The sequence below is a fragment of the Elgaria multicarinata genome, chromosome 9 (assembly GCF_023053635.1).
Source record: "Elgaria multicarinata webbii isolate HBS135686 ecotype San Diego chromosome 9, rElgMul1.1.pri, whole genome shotgun sequence".
In the NCBI taxonomy this organism is placed as follows: Eukaryota; Metazoa; Chordata; class Lepidosauria; order Squamata; family Anguidae; genus Elgaria; species Elgaria multicarinata.
The window spans coordinates 61,177,089-61,196,906 of NC_086179.1; the positions used below are offsets into that span (position 1 = coordinate 61,177,089).

A 19,818-nucleotide genomic window follows, 5' to 3' on the forward strand; every position below is an offset into this window, starting at 1 on the left:
GATGACCTCCAGACGTATTGGACTGCAAAGGCCATTAAATAATGTGAGGTGCAGCTCAACACATCTGGAGGACAACAGGTTTGGGAAAGCTGTTCTAATGAAATCCTGACTAGAAAGAGAACTTCAAGTGTTATCATCTGTGTCATTCTAGGAGAGCTTACTGGAGTGGAGTTAGGGAAAGAGTAAGTGCATTTTATTTAGTGAATTGACCTTAAAAGTTATAAAGTGATGTAAAGTAACTATTGAAAAGTATTAACATCTAATTGTATATTAGATTTTGGGACCCTGAAAATCAGTCAGACGTGCCCTCCATAAATGGAGCTCTGCTCATGGAAGGTGCCTTCACCTGATTTTTCAGGGATTCCCCCTTCTCCAGGCACTGCACCTATCCCATTCAGAAGGACCCCCTGATCATCTAACCAGGTTCACACCATCGGCAGGCAGTTAACAAGCCACAGTTACTTGTTCTGGGGGGCTTGTTACCCATGGCAACAAGCCACCCTAGGTGGGTTCACAGAACACAACAAGCTGTGCCACCAAGGACAATTATGCAAGTCCCCTGGCATGTGACTGGCACATGCAGCGTAGTTAACAAGCCACCATGGCCTGTTTACTGCCTGCTGATTGTGTGAACCGGACCACTGTGTAGCATTTTCAGGGGGCTGGAACAGCTGCTATGGGGAGAAAAGGGGTGGGAAGTCTGCTTCAGCCAACCCAGGTGCCTGCACTTAAATCTGGATGTGTCCTGATGCAAGTTAAAAAAAGGCTTTAATAAAATAACTATTTGTTTTACCTTCAAAATAATTATCTGTGTCTGTTCATTCCATGGCTGAAGCCTAACACCTTGTTACTGTACTAAGGGTGTACAAAAATAAAAGTTTCCTTAGTTTATGGTGCAGGGTAATTGAAGGGATAAGGAATTAATGTGAATTTATAATACAGAGTGAGGAAGAATCGTTGGGCCATATTGCTCACAGTTTGGGAACATTTGATGGGATAACAATCTACAAGAAGGTGACATTTTTGAAACAACCAGCACATACTTCCATTACCTATCTAAACTTGAACACATGCAAAATTTTGCAACTTCTATTGGGATCTGATCTTATATGAAGTTTAACTTGGTGATAATTATAATTATACCTTGTATTAAAAACATAAACCCGTTCAGAGCATCTAAATCAAATCACACAATAATTATTTCAAGATAAACCAAAATGCACTGACCATTACCTGAAAAATGTTTAAACTATTATTATCATAAATGCATTAGCCAACCGTTAATCAGATGGTAACTGTATTAGTAAATTCCCTTTTATTGCATCCTATTGCTGATTGACTACTAAAACAACAGCTGACTGGCTGACTATATATACCCTGTTCCAATTCATCCAATATCCAGCATGTTGAAAATGGAGAACACTTTCTGACTCCTGCAAAAAGAATTAAGAAATATCACAAACAAGCTAAACTTTTACTCTGAAGTGAGCACACACCCTAAGTTTGTACTTTGACCACTGCTCCTTTTCATTTGCTTTTCTTCAAGCTCTTGTCCTTACACATATTTCAAAACATTGCTGATACGGCAGTCTGTGCCCTTCAAGATTTCAAGGGACTATTCTCACTGCAGGATTTTTAAGCATACACATTCTCCCTGGGTATATGGAGAGGGGTGTGAATTAAGCTAGGAACAGCTGGTTCAGTCGTGGGTCTTTAAGTGCTGCTCACTTCAGAACAAGCAACAGACACACAAATAATTGGACAGTTGCATAGGAAACCTAGAACAAAGATATCCCAAGGTGATGTGCCTGGCAAAGAAGAGTACCCAAATGTAGTCTCCAGTACAAACAACACAGTCTGTGATTGCCTGAAAACTGTGTGCAAAAGAGACAGGTCCATAATGTTTACCCAAAACCAATCTAAATAAAGAAAAGAATGGCAACCTTGGTAGCAAATGCTAATACCTGGAATTTTATGCTGCCAAATGCATACGGCATAACCTGTAAATAAAATAATTTGGAAAGTTTTTTTTAAAAATCCTACCTCATAGCACAAAGGCTCAAGTTAAAGGAATGTATTTATTTTGAAAAATACTGCATCTTCAATAACGGAGTTCCTCGGATGAGAACTCTACAATGTCATAAATCAATCAATAAAAACAATGACAGAGCCACAAACTCAAGTAGCATGTAAACAATTCATGGTGCAATCCTATGTATGTTTAGAGAAAGAAAACTGCTATACCTCCCAGCATTCCCCAGCCAGCATAAACAGACTTTTTTCTGTCTAAACATGCATAGAATTGTACCCTAAAAGACTAAAGGGTCTTGAAAAATTAGGTCTTTGTCTGGCACTAAAAAATGTAGGTGTCAAAGCAAGTCACCCTGGTGATGGAGTTCCAAAGAGAGGACACTAAAGGTGAGAATTATCATTTCAAATGGCAAAGACATTTGAATAACAACTAAAGATGATTTCAGTGGATGGACAGGTTAATATGGTAACAAGTACTCCATGTTGGGTTTTAGAGGTACACACCAGCATTTTGAATTGTGATTGGAAATGGCTTGGATTTGCCTTAACAGGCACCATTTTATAGGAGAACCTTTTTTTTTCCCCCTCCCAGAGAAAGGACTGTTTTGGCATATTATTAAAGTCCAAATAAGGGCAAACAATTTTTTATCCTAAAGGCCAAATCTGACATTATCTTTTTTGATGCTTTCACACATTATGGTGGAGATCATTTAACCCAGGAATTACAGGGGCTGAATGAAATGATGAGCACACTGCCTCCTGCATGCTCAGAATTTCCACTTTCAATTAACAACCCAAGGACACCCTGCTTCTGGGTTGTTTCGTGAGGTCTGAACCCAGAACTCTGGGTGATTGTTAAACAACCCAGAGTTAACATAACAATTGCCCATGGTTCCTGGGTTGTTAATTAAAAGCAGAAAAAAACGACCACATGGCTTAAAGGCTTTGCACATTCTCACAATTCCAAGGTTAAACAACCCATGAATTGCTACCATGATGTGTGAACTGGATCACTATGACAAAAGTAGGGAAGCAGGTGAAGAAGGCCAAAAGCAAGAATTGATGTTGTGTCAAAATGGCAGAGCATCTAATATTAGCCCACAAATTCTGTATGTCAAGACTTGCATTTGAACATTTTGAAATTAAAGATTCAACTGTATTCTATTTTTCACCTAATCCTTGCATCTACTCTTTCTAAATATTGCATTCTCTTAGTTTCTATAATGATTTTACATTTAAGGATCCAGAGAACACTAACATAGAAATAGAGTTCTGTTTATGTTTTTGTAAATAAATATTCCACAGCTATGCTAGGATGGTGTATTCAAGATAGAACAGAAAAAAAATCCTCTTCATTTTTACATAGGACTACAGCCTGAGAATACTTACTTAGAATTCATACCCACTCAACTCAGAGGTCTAATTCACACAAAACGCTAAGCCAACATGTGTTTTGTTGACAAATGGCTTGTTTTTGTGTCTGAACCAATCCACACACACAAACCGTAGTTTGTTAACAAGTTATAAACCATAAATAGAATCTTTGTTTGTTGTTGGCTTATGAAGACCTATGGCCAGGAATGTTGGGAGTTGAAGTCCAAAACATCTGGGGAACTTTCTGCCCACCCCTTGTTTAAACCATGCCTTGTTGTGAGTCCTGAACTCAGAACCGTGGCTTATTTCTGGCTTGTTTGCACTGCTGTCTGTCCTGCTATAGAGGTGCCCAGCAACAGCAACCTAAAAATGAAACTGCTCTGAAGGTTGGCAAAATGGACAAGAGAAATAAACTAGAAATATTGAAAACAAGACACAGTTTTTTGCTCTTCTGCAAAACAATTAATGGCTAAAGCAACAAACCATGTTTAACACAAACATGGGTTAGCATTATGTGGAACGCAGACAGTGGAATTTACTTCAGATAGACATTCAGAGGACTGGGATGCAAATTTGATTTTTAACATGCTTTTTGAAAAGAAAGGATCAACCCTCTGAACAATTCAGTCCAATATGACAAACTTTGATCACAAAAAGAAAGGTGAGATTACTTTATGCTTAACCTCTGTACTAAAGATATGCAGATTAAGGAGCCATGCTACACTCAAGAAATAAAAGATGTAAGAAGCTACCTTTTATTGTCTCAAGCATGAGCTTCTTATTCACACCTTTTGGTGGGTGAAGAGGGGAGAGAACAGGACAGCGTATGCTGTATCCACAGTCTCCTTCTCTCCCCATCCCCAGTGCCTCAACTAGACAGGCAAAAACACCTGTCCAGATAAACCGCAGAATGGGAGGCACTGTGTGCTTCCTGCTCTGCTTCAGAAACTTGTACGTTCAGAGGTTTATGAGTATCAAGGGCACTCCAATAGGATTGCACCCTATGGTTCTATTAGGTGGCACCTTTATTACTATTTAAATGCCTCACACAGCCCAAGACAAAAATCTGAGAATGAGCATATTAGAAATGATCCTGTAATTTTACAAAATCTAAACAACATTTTAGCACTTTGTCCAGAGAACAAACTACTTCTGCCTACTTTGACATCTACCAAAATGTATCGTAGTGAACCAGGATATTCCAATAAAAGGTACCTCACCTAATTAGTCCCTCCTTTCCTTAGAACCCAAGTCTACTGAATTTCCAAATATATGGAACATAATTTACATAGAATCACTGTCAAGATTCCTAGCCCTATTTCATATGCGCACTCTTTACAACCTGAAAGGTTTGACCACCTCATGTCTTTGCAAGATTGGTACCTTAAATTGAAATATGTAATAACAAAATAACACAATATTTGAGAAATGAAAATGGTAAAGACAACTTACAACTGAAAATTCATAATGCATATTAAGAAAAAGCTACTTACATCAGGACGTGGAGGAAGCCGTTCTCGTGGAAGTCTTTCATACCCATATCGCTCATCAGACCACATTTCATCTCTTCTATATGCCACTAAAGATAAAAGTTTGTTTAGCTGTAGTTGATATTTGGCAGCAAGAAGGAAAGATTCTGAATAAGTTTTGACTCTGATATATATTTGTGGTACATTGGAACAATGCACCACAAGTGTGTCTTTTTATCTTTGTTATCTATTTTACTTGTATTTAGTAGACATGCTAAATTAGTTCACTCTCTAGTGATTGTCCAATGCAAACTGAAATTTTTCAAAGCAAATGACCCAATGCAAATTAGCTGAATTTTCTGGATTCAAATTAAAAATTTTCCAGAAAACCTACTACTAACCAGGCAGACCGGATGAAAAAAAAAATCTGAAAAATTGTTTTCCTTCTCAGCTTCTGCTTTTCACATTTAAAGAATCTTTGCATTGTAAGAAATATAGACTTCAAGATCTTTGAAGAATTCAAAATACAAAGCCTCTTCAACTTATAATTTCCTTCCTCTTCCCTTTTAGGGTAAGTGATGAAGAAATTTCCTGCTCCACAAGTGCTAGGGTTGTCACTTTCCCAGAGACCAAATCAAGGGTGTCCCAACCACTTGTAGCCTAGCCCTCCTTTACTTTCCCAAGTTCAGAATTTCCCAGAAATCTTGGATGGAGTTCTGACATTACAAACATCCCTCAAACATCCCCAGCATTATTAGGTTCACTCTCAGATTCATTTGCACAGTGGCAAATTTCAACGTGCATTTGAGGAACGTTAACTTATCTATACTTATATGAAGCAAACTCTCAGCAGAACTTTCCGTACATGCATGTAGTTTTCACAAGCTGCCCACTTGTCAGATGCAATTTACAGATATTTTTGGTTATATTTCCCCCAACCTTAAGATTTCCTTTTAATTCAAATCAACCATCAAAGAATCCACTTAGCCTTTAGCCACAGAATGCCAAAAACTAGAAAGCATATTAAAAGTCCAATCTTGCTCAGAGCTAGGCACGAGTTAAATTACCTAGGTACACTTAACAATCACCTACATTGAAAACAACACACACACATTGATAGGCTCTTTCATAGGTTGCTGAGCATGACATCCAACCCCAGACAGCGGTTAACCCATGGTTTGCTTTTAAATTAACTGCTGATTTGAATAGCACTCCAGGCTTGAACATCACACTCAGCAACTTACAAAGGACCCAATCATGGCTGATGAGTAAAAGCAGAAGGACTGCGGGGGGGGGGGGGGGGGGAAGCATGTTTCGCTGTCTTCCCCTCATCTCCCATAGCCTATAGGTTGTTTAACCCATTGATTGGGTTCAAATGTCATGATAACCCATGATGGGTTAATTAAGGGTCACTACTTATTAGTTCCATTTCACACCAAGGCATGTATGTATTTCAATGACATACATATTCTCTCACATACCTGCTAGGAATAATCATCTGAAAAACATTAATTACAACTTTAAAACTGCCAAGTTTACCTCTTATTGCATTTGCTATTGGCATCTATTCATTCTAACTAATGAATCTATAAAATGGAAACTTTTCCTCACAAAAGTAAACACTTGAAAAAATTATGTTCCAAATTACAGAATACCAGAATTTAAAAATAGAACAACCAATTTAAAGAGCCTCATTTGCTTTTACCACACTAATTCTAGTTTCAATATGAAGATAGCATTTCCAAATGCAACTTACTTTTGTGCTTGCTTCAACAATCCAAATCAGTTAGTTCCTATGGATTAAGGAAAATTATGTTAGAAAATACTCTTCTCCATTAAAGACTGAAGCTTCAAAACCTAATATATTGGGTTGGATCCAAAGAAGTGTGTGAACAAAAGGATGCTTGTGCAAGGCGCTCTTTCGTCCCACCTCCACCACTTGCATCTTCTCCAGCCAGAAGTGGAGGCTGTCCCTGGAATTGGCTCTACAGAGCAGATGTTGGGAAAACCCACCACAGGCTTTCTAGTTCAACCACACTTCTGAATTCAGGCAGAGATGCTGCAGCAGTTGTTCCTGTGAACTCAGGTGCCCCAATCCAAACATATAAATGGAAATAGATTTTCCTATGTGCATCACTTGCTGGATCAGGAAGAAGGGACAAATCAGATGCTTATCTTGTAGTTGCAATCCAGTGCTCATGTTACTGGGAAGAACAAAGGGAACCAGTTCCCTTAGCAGCTATTTTAGAAGACTACTAAGTGTGTTGGGGATGATTTGGGATCAAGGAAGAGGCCTTGTAGAACTCACTGAAGGCCACCCTACTCCCTCTCCCAATAATTCAATGACTGTTGCAATCTATTGAAACTGCCTTGGGATGGCTACTTGGCTGTGCTTTTCTGTACCCATTCTGGATATGAATGCCATTCAAAGCTACCCATGGCAGATAGATTACATACCCATGTGGATCTGATTTATCCTTCACTCCTGATCTGCATGTGAATTTCCTTACTTATATGGGGTGAGGAAACATGGGTTAGGGAAAGGAGGAAAAAGGTAAGAGAAAGAGCTCCCCTGTCCTTGCCCTGCCTATCATTTCTCCCTCTATGAAATTTTATGACAACTCCTTGCAATATTTAAATTTTTACAAGTTTATTTAAAAGCGAAAACATAATCATAGAGAGGTAGGAGCAAGGCATACAAGTTGTGATTCCCCACCCCCCACGTCTACATGTCTGATCAGCATAAGAACGTATGAATGGGAATGGTAGCAGGGAACAACTGGCTCAACGTTTATTAGATGTATATTCAGCTTTTTGTTTTTGGTCAAAGCAACAGTAATGAAAGGACAATGGGGGGGAAGGCTTTGAAGACTATGTTAGCCACAACACTATATTAACACTCAACACAGCTCTTGAAAACTAAGGTAGCCACACCACCTGGCGAGGTTTCCAAGCCTCCTCCGTGGTTTTGGTTCAGTACAGGCTGCTCCGACTTCTACAGCCCTCCCTCAGCTATATCCCAAAACAGCTAAGGGTACAATACTATGCATGTTAAGATAGAAAGCGGGGAGGCCTACAACCCCCAGCATGCCCCAGCCAACATAGGCCTACAACTCTTTACTGTTTTACTCTGTACAGCACCATGTACATTGATGGTGCTATATAAATAAATAATAATAATAATAATAATAATAATAATAATAATAATAACTCCCAGCTTAGCTGGCTAGAGAATGCTGGGAGTTGGGAATCTTTTTTTTCTGCCGAAACATGCATAAGATTGCACCTTTAAAAATACAGCTTGGACGGGTTGACAAATGTCCTGCGCACAATAACGTGAGAGGGAAACTCCACTTTCTTCAGCGGGGCTTGCTTCCGAGTAGACGAGCACAGGATGGAGGCTGCAAGCTTAACCCAGCTCACCGCTTCAACAAGCTCTAATCCTGCCTGGTCGTCGGCCAGACGAAACCCGAATGCGCGTCAAAAAAACCCACCCATATAGGAGCCGAGAAGACGCGACCAGAGTCAGGCAGGACACCGAGCGTCGTCCGGCCTCTGACAGAAGCCGCCGAGGGAAACGGAGCGCGCCACAGGGCCGCCTCCCAACGAACTCACCCGCCGCAAATCAAAGCCACTGCCACACGGCTACGCGAAACAAACCACTTCCGGCGCGTTCGCTATCGTCACCGGAAATGCACTGCGCGGTATTTCCTTTTCCCTTCACCCCCCACCCCAAGACCTTACCATAGAGACTTCACGAACTGTGCTATGTCAACATCTCCGGTTGGCTTGCAACGTGATAATTAACCACGGCAAAGAAATAAGAAGATAGAGCGTCATGGAAATGTAGGACTTAGACCAACTGCCCCGCATACGGCGGCGTTCAAATGGAAGCCGGAAATGAGGTGTAATTGTTCTTCAACAGCCCTTGGAGTCTGTTATGTCCGCTTTTCGTTTACCTTCCCAGTAGCGGGCCTTGTGCTTACGTCATCAGAAAGGCGTCAGGCGGAGGCGTCTTGCAGTCAAGCTGTCGAGGGTGGTGGGCGTCAACTGAAAGGAGTCAGCGCGATGGTGTCGTTTGGGCCCCACTGAGCGGCTGCTCTCGGCTGCGGTTAGTAAGGCCTCGCTCCGTGCCTCAGTTCCTGTTTCGCTTGGATTCCCCAAAGCATTCCCAACCCCCCAAACAGCCTGGTCCTACTGAGGAGTAAGCTTGAGCTCCCAGATAAGTAGCGTAAGGGTGGCATTCTAAGGGTTGTGTCCAGTGTTAGTCTAACGTAAACTCCCATTCATTGCAATGCAGGTCTACTCTGAGTAGGACTGACATTGCAGCGGAATTACCACCTTGGATTCCAGTTTGTTCTGGGCTCTTCACTATTTTTCGTGGACAAATTTTCCTATATTTAAACTTCTTTCGAGTGCGTTTACTCTGTACAGCATGTAACCTAGAAGAGCTAGGGGTGGTCCAGAGGTTGTCATGATGTGCATGTTTCTCTGGGAGTATTTCCTATTTAAATTGGTGTGACTTAATTCTGAGGAAGTACGTGCTACTTAGGCTGAAATTACATTGTGAAAGCTTTGTTAGATGTACCATGCAATTTATGTCTACTACTTAGAGCAGAGTTGAATGAAGACTGCCTTTTGCTGCCATTGCTAGGATTCAGATTTTAAACTATAGATTTAAAATTGACAAAAGTACATATCAAAATTATTATTATTATTATTTATTTATATGGCACCTGTTTTACACACACACCCCCAAAAAAACTCGCTGTTTGTGGCTTTGAATTGCCATTGTTAAAAATTCAGCCCAACTCCAACCCAGCCTCTCTGTTTCCAAGCCCCATTTTTCACTCGGATATTAGCTTCTCTGACTTCCAAGTATACTCATTTCCAAGAACAAGCTGAATAAAAAGAAATGGGAAGGGGAGTGACCCCTATACTCTGTCCTCCATAGCCTAGCAAGCTCTTGTGTTGTTCATTTATGCATGCTTGCCAGAGGTATCACTCAGTCTTTATTATCAGAAGAGTATATGTTGCATAGAATGAGAAAGTGACTGTTTGATCTTTCTCCAATATAGCAGCATCCAGTATATTTAAGAACGTAAGAGCCCAGCTGGAACAGATCAAAGATCTATGTAGTCCAGCATCCTGTTTCCACAGTGGCCAACCAGATGTCTAGGAATTCCATAAACAACACATAAGAGCAATAGTCCTCTTCTGCTGTTGGTCACCAGCAACTGATATACAAAAGTGTGCTGCCTCTGATACTGGAGGTAGCATATAGCCATCATTAATAGTAGCTATTGATATCCTTACCCTTCATGAATTTGTTTAATCCTCTTTTAAAATAATCTACGTTGCTGGCCATTACCACATCTAGTGGTAGCAAATTAACTATGTTCTGTGTGAAGATGTATTCCCTTTTGTCTGTTTTTAGTCTCCTGCCATTAAGTTTTGTTGGGTGACCCTGTGTTCTAGCACTATGTGAGAGGGAGACAAATTTAACTTAATCCGCCTTTTCTACATCATGCATGATAAATCTCTATCATATCTACCCCTTACTTGCTCCTTTTTAAAATTAAAAAGCCCCAAATAGCTTAATCTTTCTTTATTGGGGAGTAATAACTCTGCAGCAAGGAGCTGATTTGGAGGCACCTTTCTGCTCCTGATTGCAGCAGCTTCTAATAGGATTAAGTTGGCTTGCTGGGGAAAGGAGTCTCAGCTGGAGTTGTGCCCAGATTGGATGAATGCCTCTTCTGACTTCATCACTCAACATTGTTGAGCCTGTACATTAACCTGTAAATATAGCTGAAATAAATCAAAGCCTTTGCTATCTGAAATGTTACTACATGTCTATCATTTATCAAACTCTCAGTTCATTAACTAAAGTTGGGGCTATTTTTGGGTGACAGATAACTAATTTTTTAATTTTTTTTTATTGGTCTCTAGAAAACAATGAGTGGAGGGCTAGCACCAAGCAAAAGCACAGTTTACGTGTCCAATTTGCCCTTCTCACTGACAAACAATGACTTATATAGGGTAAGGAAGTGCACTTTGAAATTAAATATTAATATTGAGTGTTACCTGTTTTCTCATACACATAACTGTGGGATGTTACATCATATGGACTGGGTACAGACAACATGATAACCAACGGTGATTTAAATAGTTGACGGTTGGTTATTTAACCCACCATGGTTTATCGTGTTGTGTGGAGGGAGTTTTTTAACCAATGGTTGGTTATTTGGCTAAAATAAGCAACACAAATAATCAACACTGGCTGAGTTCGGATGACACGCTAATCAACTGGGGTGGTGGTGTGTGGCTAATAGGAACAGAATGAGAAACAACCATTGATTAGCGTGTCGTCCGAACTCAGCCACTGTATAGAGTTGGCTTTTTAAATCATTGCTGGTTATCATGTTGTTTGGACAGCGCAGTTGCTTTTTCCTTGGCCACCATTGGTTACTTCTTCAGCCACAGAGTTGAAAGGCAAGAGCGGTCAAAGCAGGGGGCTGCCGCTCCAGTCCAGCCAGAAGGATAGATTTTCAGCAGCAATGGCTGATGGGATACTAGCAGGAGGACTGAAGGGGGGAGAGAGGGTGAGGGATGATTGAGTCAACTCAGTGTGGACTAATAGTCAACTCAGTGCTGATCCTAATCCAAACCATGGTTGATTATTATCATGTTGTGTGGGGAGTACCCATTAGTTAAACAACTGTTGAATTGATTATTACCCCACTGTTGACTGTTGTGTTGTCCAAACACAGCCATTGTGTATTTTTTAACTTTTGAAAAATACCCTTTTGCATTTTTTTCTGACCCTAACAACTAAAATCTCTTTTTATATCTTTCCAGATTTTTTCCAAATATGGCAAAGTGGTTAAGTGAGTATAGATGTGACATATGTTGCATACTTTTGATTATGGTCTGTAATAGTTAACATCTTGTCATTGACATATCCAGGATTCCACCACATTCCCATAACTTGCCTTGTAAGGATTACCACTAGATGATGCATGTGAAACAGTTGATTTTACTATTTAAACCTCTAGATAATCTTTCCAAATTATCTTAAAATAGTCAATAAAGCAACATAAGATCACACGCAAATTGCATTAAATATAAGCTCACAGAAAATCAGCAGTGCATAAATCAATAACCCAAATAAATTAGTCAGAGAGCAGGGACTCAATTGCCCAGCTTAAGGCTTAGAAAGGTACATGTGAGTTCAGGTGGTCCTTCAGAGAGCCAGGACCAAAATTATTATGGATTTAAAGGTTAACTAGCTGTACCTGGCGTAATATACCCTATTGTAGCATATGTTAAAGTTTATTAATTAAATATCATCGCGGGGGTGCGAGCTGCTTGGAGGCCGCTGATACAGTGCCGTCTGGCAGACCTGGGGGGCAGGGAAATCGGGAGGAGGGGGAGCAGGTGTCCCCCTCTCCCTGGGGTTCCTGTCAGCCCAGCTCGCATGAGATTAGGCCCGGGCCTTGGCTCGCAGCAGCCGAGCGGCCTCCCACCCGGCCACCAAGGGCCCCAGCTGTGCCTTGCTCATGCTCCGGACCATGGCGCTGCCCCCTTCGGGGGCGGGGGGAGCAAAGAGGCAGAAAGAGGGGTAGGATTACCTTGGAAAGCCCGGAGGAGTTGGGCGAGGGGCTTAGCAACCTGTATAAGCTGACGTTACACGTTCTTACTGTTGCTTAGAAACCTGTATCAGCTGAAGCCTGTACGGAAATATACCTAAGCATTTTATATATATACCTTAAATTGTGATTGGGAACAAATGGGCAGCCAGTGTAAGTGATGCAGGAGAAGTGTAATCTGGTCAGAATGACTGGCTCCTATGCTATCCCACTTTCACTGTTGAATTCTGCACTGAGCCTCTGCATGTCTGCTCAGAAGTATGGAGAGCAAAGCTCAGAAGGAAGGAAGACTGAATCACTCAGCAGAACTTTCTAACTGCATTTCTATTCAGAAGGAAGCATGAGCAGCATGTCTACTCACAAGCAAACAAGACAAGGCTCAGAAGGAAGCAGGCCTGAACCATTCAGCAGCTTTCCCTCTTGGATTTGCCTCACAGGGAAACACTTCCCCTCCTAAGCACTGAAAAATGTTTCTTACCTTATTGAAGATGAGACCTATTTTTTCTGTGGCGAAAGGGGTAGAGTAGGGGAAGAAGCTGCCCAGTCAGATGGGAAATGCTCACAGGCCTTACCAGGCAGGAACATGTTTGTACTGCTGGGTGGTTGTTACTCCAACAGAATTCCAGTCCTCTCTCATTTCTCCAACACCAAGTGCAAGACACACTGAACTGGCTGACTGTCAACTAGGACAGAGGTGGACAGAAAGTATATTTCCAGATGGTTTGGACTTCAACTCTTAGCATTCCTGACCATTGGCTTCTGGAAGTCCAGAAGATCTTCGTTCCAGCCCTGAACTGTTATCTGAGCAGGGAGCTTTCAACACTGGAAAGTGTGATTCAAATGTTAAGGATTAAGTATTATTAAATGGCTTGGGGTCTGGCAGGCAGACGTAGGTGGACAAAATAGAAGAATACGGCATTCACATTTTATAAGGTGGCACAGTTATTTCTTAATGGCAATGTGGGCTTTTTATTTTGTTTTAATGATACAATACTGGAAGATCACATTTTTATTGTGAGCTAATAACAGCACATGACTATCTGATAGCATGTTTTTGTCCTGTTAGAGAAACATCAGCAATCACAGTTCTGAGTCAGCTATTTTGCATGGAAATGCAGAAGTGTCATATCTCAGTTGAAATGGTCCAGACCCATTATAGCCTGCTAGTATCTTGCTTTTCAGAAACTGCTTTCACATGTCATAACTCTCAGTAATGACTATTTCTTAAGGTTTAATCAGTAGACTCTCTGAAAACACCCTATTGAGGGTCTCTTCCCCCTCCCCTATTTGTTGTTGGCTTCTTTGGATTTTCTCATTGTGCATATTTTGAATGAACCCGATACAGGAGATCTGAATTAAATGCTGACTTAGGCATACCTCTGTGCTTTAATAATATATGAAACTTTACCTTTCCTTTTGTCAGTGAACTTCATATTCTAATACTATACGGTCAAAACCCAAATAATTCTAAAAAGCACTGGTTTATCATTTCTATATTTATTACGTTACTATATTGCCCAATAGCTGAAGCTCTCTAGGCAGTCCACTACAATTAAAACCATAAAATACAACGTGATAAAATACAGTATGAAAGTTTAAAACTACAGAATATTAAAAAATGAATGATACGTAAAGATAACCTACTATTATTTGTTTATATCAGTAATTTGGTTGCCTTTTAGAGTTACAATTATGAAAGACAAAGACACGCGAAGGAGTAAAGGGGTTGCATTTATTTTGTTCTTGGATAAAGAATCCGCACAGAACTGTTCTCGGGCACTTAACAATAAACAGGTAAGTGACAATACATTATTGTGAGACGTTTTCATGACACTCAGAATGCTATGATTCTGTTTGGATTTTCCCTCTTTTGTTTAGCTTTTTGGAAGAGTGATAAAAGCAAGTATTGCTATTGACAATGGAAGAGCTGCTGAATTTATCCGCAGGCGAAACTATTATGACAAATCAAAATGCTACGAATGTGGAGTGAGTACGTTTATAATGTCACTAGCGGGAATATCTATTTTTGGTATTGCTCTTATGCTTAACCTGGTCCAGCACAAAAGTAAGCTCTTGGGTTACCAACTAGTAAGCTGATAGATAATTGTCAGAATTATTTTGCAGCAATTAATATAATTTTGGAAAGTCTGTTTGCTAAAGTGTCTTTGACACTACACCTAAAATTAATTCTGTTTGTTATACTGCATCTGTCAGAAAGACTGCAGCTTCTTTCTGCTTTGTCACATCTTTCAGTTCAAACTTCTTCTTTTTTAGTATTTACAAATTCTGCATCGTCCCTTCAAAGGTACAGATCCACTGTTTAACTGTGGGGATTTGTGAAGGAAAATTAGTAACCTCGTTATTAGTGTAGTTGGCTTAATATTTTATGTCTATGTTGATTCTCCAAGCGATTGTGTTTTTTCATGAATTCTGTTCATTAATATTTTTCCCTTAAGGAAACAGGACATTTAAGCTATGCATGTCCTAAGAATATGCTAGGAGAGCGTGAGCCACCCAAAAAGAAAGAAAAGAAGAAAAGGAAGAAAGTAATTGAGCCAGAAGAAGAAATGTAAGTGTATGAAGCAGGTTCCGCATCCTACTTTTTTAGAAAGTGACAACAGCAATAAAACACACGTGGGTTTCCCCCCTCCTTCTTTTTATGCTGTTCAGTGAAGAAGAAGAAGAAAGTGAAGATGAGGGAGAAGATCCTGCTCTTGACAGCCTCAGTCAAGCTATAGCTTTCCAGGTACTAAAATACTTATTTTGCTTCTAACAAATGTTCATGTTCCTTTCCGTTTAAAGCAAAGCTGGAGGGATCCAGAATCGCATTAAAGGATTGTTCAGCTTCCTTCTGTTTAGCATATTTGTTGTTGCTATTCTGTAATCCAATGGTAGGGAGCCATTTTCAGCTGGATGGCTGAATTGATCCTGGTCCAAGATGGCAGAGGCCCGTGGGTGCCACAGTTCATCATGACGTTTAAGCTACTGTGATTGTGCAAAACATGATTATTGGGTTTGAATCATGGGTTGGGGCCAATGTTGAGTAGATGCATCTTTCCCTTTTGATGGATTACTTCAAAGTTATGATTCTATTACATATGCATCACAATGAGATGACATCTTTCCCTTTATTGCTTGACTAAATAAATTAGTGATTTGGCTCCACTGCTATAGCCACTTCGAGGCTGGAAGGGATGTGACTGGCTGCTTTGCTCCGATTGGGCAGCTGCCAACGTTTACACCCAACACACTGCGTTGTAGGGTACAAAAAAATGGGACGACCAATGCATTGCATTGTGGGGTATAAAAAAAGCTGACTGTCTTACTCCAGTCAAAGAGCCATTGCTGCTGCTTTTGTCAATGCCACTTTCCCTATTGCAGCTGTAACCACTATAAGAAAGTAAGCTAGCTTGCCTGGAGGAGAAGAGATGGCAAGTGTGGGGACAGTGGGAACAAGGCACATGGGGGTGTGGTTGGCCGACATGGGGTGTGAGGTTGTGTGTGAATGAGGGATTGAGTAAAAGAATCCATTGGGGGCCAGAACAACCTGTAGGATCTGGCCCTTGATTGATTTTTTCCCCGCATGGGTCAATGCCTCTTCATAGAAAAGAAGCTCCACATTCCTTGACTTAATTTAGGGGGCTATAAAAAAGAAAGTAAGGGATGACTACAGCATTGAGTTGTAAGCACTCTTTCTTTCAACACTTGATGTAGGGTTGTTGTTTTTTCATCCATCCGAAAGGCAGATTCACTCAGGAAGGTAAAAGCGCAATGTTGCAGGCAAGACACACAGGCACAGTGCAATCATAGCAATCTAGGACCAAGCAAACGACTGACCTGACAAAAAAAGTTATACCGCAAGACATCATAGCTTCATGTAGCTCTGTGTCTTCAGTGATGTTGTTTTATACGATTGTCTTGCAGCAAGCCAAAATTGAAGAAGAGCAGCAGAAGTCAACACAGGTAGCAGGCGAGTCCTCAACATTTGATTCAAGGCGACCCCGGATCAAAAAAAGCGCATATTTTAGTGATGAGGAAGAACTTAGTGATTGATTTATATATTATGTAAATTTATAAAATAAAGACTTGTGTTCTATGCCACTGTAAATAGAAATTTGAAAAGACCAAATATTTATAGCATTGTAAGTCACTGTTTATGGCTAATAGTACCATATTTTCATGATTCTTGTAACCTTTAAAATCATGGGCAACTTTGTTTCCATTTTATCCTTAACTGTGGTTCAATAAACATGTTTTTATTTCTATTTGAAAGTTGTTTAGGAGCACTGAAGAGTTTTTTTTTTTAGCCAGAAGATTAAAAAATGCTTGACCTAGCTTATGTTCTACTTTTACTCTGATACCATGGTATGCGGAAGATCTGTATTGTAAGTTAGTTCTGCGTTGTGCTTTGGAGGAGATGTGTAAAATCTGAGGGCCAAGCTGCAAATGATATTTGTGATCAAATGTCTCGGTGTCTTTTTCTTTAATAAAAGCAGTTATGTGGGGGAAGCCATTTGGATCAAGGTTATGGTAGTCAGGCCGAGGCAAGTAATCCTCCCACACATTCATGAAATGGCTGTTTGCCCCATACTGTGACGATCTTCTCTTCGTACTTTGTGGCTAATAGCAGTTTTGTGGTGGTGTAAAGGCAGCAGGCACTCTGACTACCCATCTCCCCCATCATGCCTAGGGATATTTTTACAATATTCTTGTAAAAAAATTCCGACTATCAGATTAAAAAAGTAAATACGAGTGCTGCATTGACCCAAGGTAAGCTGAAAAATCACTTAATTCTTTGTAGTGCTGAACTGTGGAAGTTAGAATGCCTGAAATCTGAAAAGTGTGAGGATAAAGTACTTGCTCTCTTATAGCTTTGCAGTGCTAAATCTGATACCTATTATGCAGACGGTCTTCTTGAAAATAGCTGTTATTACTGAAATGACATTGCTCCTTATGATTATCCAGAAAAAAATGAAAATAAGTGGGTACTTCTTGTGACTGCTTTAAAAATTGTGTTGTAATTGAGGATTAGTTTAAATGAATACTATTGTTACTATTTATTTCATTTACCTCTCCATAGCTGAAGCTCTCTGGGCAGTTTACAGCAGTTGATAAAATAATTTAAAAATGGCATAGAAATACAGCATAGAAATATACAAAATTTAAAACAACTTAAGATAGCTAAAAACAGTCCCAATTAAAAAAAAACTAGACCTTTTTAGATCACTGGCATAAATGTGCCATCGTTTGCCATTAAATGGGATAGGGTTTAGAGAAGAGCTTTATTTGGGCAGAGAAAATTGGTGGCGAAACAAAAGGTAATGTGGGATTGTGCTACAGAGAATATGTGCTAAAATTACAAAATTTAGAGGCTGTTCACAAAACAAACTGGTTGAGTGTGGGTTATTTTGAACCATGGGTTGTTTGTTGAACTGCGAATTAGCGTGTTGTCTGAATGCAGCCAGGGTGGCTTGTTAACCATGCAATGTGGCTTATTTTCTCTTAAGAAACCATTGTTTGTTCTTGAGTTGTTCAGGTTGGTCAAGCCACATTGTATGATTACCCTGGCTGTGTACAGGCAACACACTAAACCATGGTTCAACAGCCCACCCTTAGCCACTGAGTATGGGTTGGCATGTTGTATGAACAGCCCCCTGGTGTGGATTATTTGAGCAAAGAAGGTTATCAAGGATTCAAAGTTATTCATAATGCTGCAAAGAAAAGAGTGAATTATGGGACAGGGAGAGAAAAGAAATAATTAGAGTGGCTTTAAAAGTTTAAAAATTGAAACAAAAATGCTTTTCTCCAGTTAACTTTGTGATGCCTCTTGAGTTAGTAAACATAAAAGTGCCCCTAAAAATGATTTCTCTTGCGTGCCAAAAGAAAATTTTGCAGAAGTGTGGATCCTTGCCTATGAGAGCTAGCTTGGGAGCCCTTCCCTAGCATTTAATTTTGTTACCTATGAAATCTCTGTAGCCCGCCTCACATGATCATTGCGGATTAAAGCCACAATGACTTGTTTAAGGTGTGGTGCATGCTGGGTGTCTACTTACCCACCTGGGTGTGGCTTGTGTCGGCTGAACCCCAGTAGCATGACTTGTTTGAGGGGGTAACCTTGAAATAACCCATGGCCAGTTGTTTAAGCCACTGTGATCACACAAACCAGGTCACTTTGTGCATTATCTGAAATGTGAGGAGTCAGAGGGATACAAGTTTCTGAATCTGTGCCTTTAAAATAAGATCAAAAGTGGCCCTCAAAAGTGGTGGGGAAAAGCTGGTGATCACCTTGGGACTTCAGTAGTGCATGCTATTTCTTTCTCCTCTACTTAGTTATCCATTGCCCATCTAAGAACCCTCATTTGGCTCTTCTTTCTTTTGTCACATAATTGGTTGTTACGGTTTTTAAAAAAGCATTTTTATTTTTTGAAAATTGGAAGCAGAATAAGTCATGCATGTGCCTATTTCAAGGCCAAGAGTTATTATAAAAACCTGTGGGAAACTGTTACAGATTATCAACAGTTCATACTTGGCTTGAAAATATGCCTTAAAGCACTCTACCCTTTTAATAAATGAACATTATGGTTTGCTTGTACTGCTGTGTTTAGAATATAGCCTATTGTGAGAAGAACTAATGTGTTGTTTTTCAGATGGTGAGCCTACCCTAGACAGATTGAAATGGGAAGCATTTTTTTCCTAAATAAGGCATAAATTGCAGAACTGCATTAAACTATAGAACCTCACGTTTTCAGTTTATTTCATCAAAGGTTTAACTGAAAACGGGGCAAAATGGGAAAAGAAGCTTTCAGAAGATCTGCACGTTTGAACTATGCTTGAACTGTAGGCAGTGCCAAGGAAAAGGAGTTCTGCAATCAGGGAGCAGCTATCATGAATGTGTCTCTGTCAACTCTTGGCAAATTTGCAAGATGTAGAGGCCTGGATCTAAAGGGCCTTGTGAAAAGCGCCAAATACACAAAGCATCTATTATCAAAGCAGCCTGTCTCCTTGATAAGATCCTCCCAAAGTGATAGGGTGGAGGACTGGCTGTGTTTGGAAGTTGTCTTCAATAGCACAAGAGGTTGTGGTCAGGTAAAGGACTGAAAAGTGTTAATGTACACACACATGAGCTTGCTATGCTTATGTACTCCCTGGATCACAGCCAAAGTGAAGGAGGTGTTTTCAATAGATCATTAAGAATGCAGTTGGCGGGAAAGAGAATATCCAAGACAAACAGCTGTAGTGTCAAGTCTAAGGCTGTAAGTTGGGAGCCAGAAAATCTCTGGTTCAGGGGTAGGAAA

The 19,818-nt window shown here is 40.2% G+C and overlaps 2 protein-coding genes across 7 annotated transcripts in view; one reads left to right on the forward strand and one right to left on the reverse strand.

The window, feature by feature from the left end:
• The window catches only part of PPHLN1 (periphilin 1), a 49,392-nt gene extending 40,756 nt beyond the window's left edge, over positions 1 to 8,636 (reverse strand). For 2 of the 5 annotated variants that reach the window (XM_063133987.1, XM_063133985.1), the window contains exons 1-4: positions 8,369 to 8,506; positions 6,631 to 6,667; positions 4,899 to 4,984; positions 1,377 to 1,433 (exon numbers count right to left, since the gene is read on the reverse strand). In XM_063133987.1, coding sequence (XP_062990057.1) covers positions 1,377 to 1,433; positions 4,899 to 4,984; position 6,631 — 144 coding nt within the window. In that variant the 5' untranslated portion in view covers positions 6,632 to 6,667; positions 8,369 to 8,506. Of the gene's footprint in view, positions 1 to 1,376; positions 1,434 to 1,964; positions 2,001 to 4,898; positions 4,985 to 6,630; positions 6,668 to 8,368; positions 8,507 to 8,618 lie in introns of those variants that run through there. The other 3 variants (XM_063133989.1, XM_063133986.1, XM_063133988.1) reach the window with 3 other exon arrangements.
• ZCRB1 (zinc finger CCHC-type and RNA binding motif containing 1) lies at positions 8,622 to 16,594 on the forward strand. 2 transcript variants are annotated; one of them, XM_063133992.1, is made up of 8 exons: positions 8,622 to 8,985; positions 10,824 to 10,913; positions 11,733 to 11,761; positions 14,206 to 14,317; positions 14,402 to 14,509; positions 14,980 to 15,092; positions 15,194 to 15,269; positions 16,448 to 16,594. In XM_063133992.1, the coding sequence occupies exons 2-8, from the start codon at positions 10,830 to 10,832 to the stop codon at positions 16,574 to 16,576; spliced, it is 651 nt and encodes a 216-aa protein (XP_062990062.1). In that variant the 5' UTR covers positions 8,622 to 8,985; positions 10,824 to 10,829; the 3' UTR covers positions 16,577 to 16,594. The 2 variants fall into 2 exon arrangements, with proteins under 2 accessions (XP_062990062.1, XP_062990061.1); XM_063133991.1 differs by lacking the exon at positions 8,622 to 8,985 and adding an exon at positions 9,667 to 10,170.
• Positions 16,595 to 19,818: the final 3,224 nt, after the last annotated feature.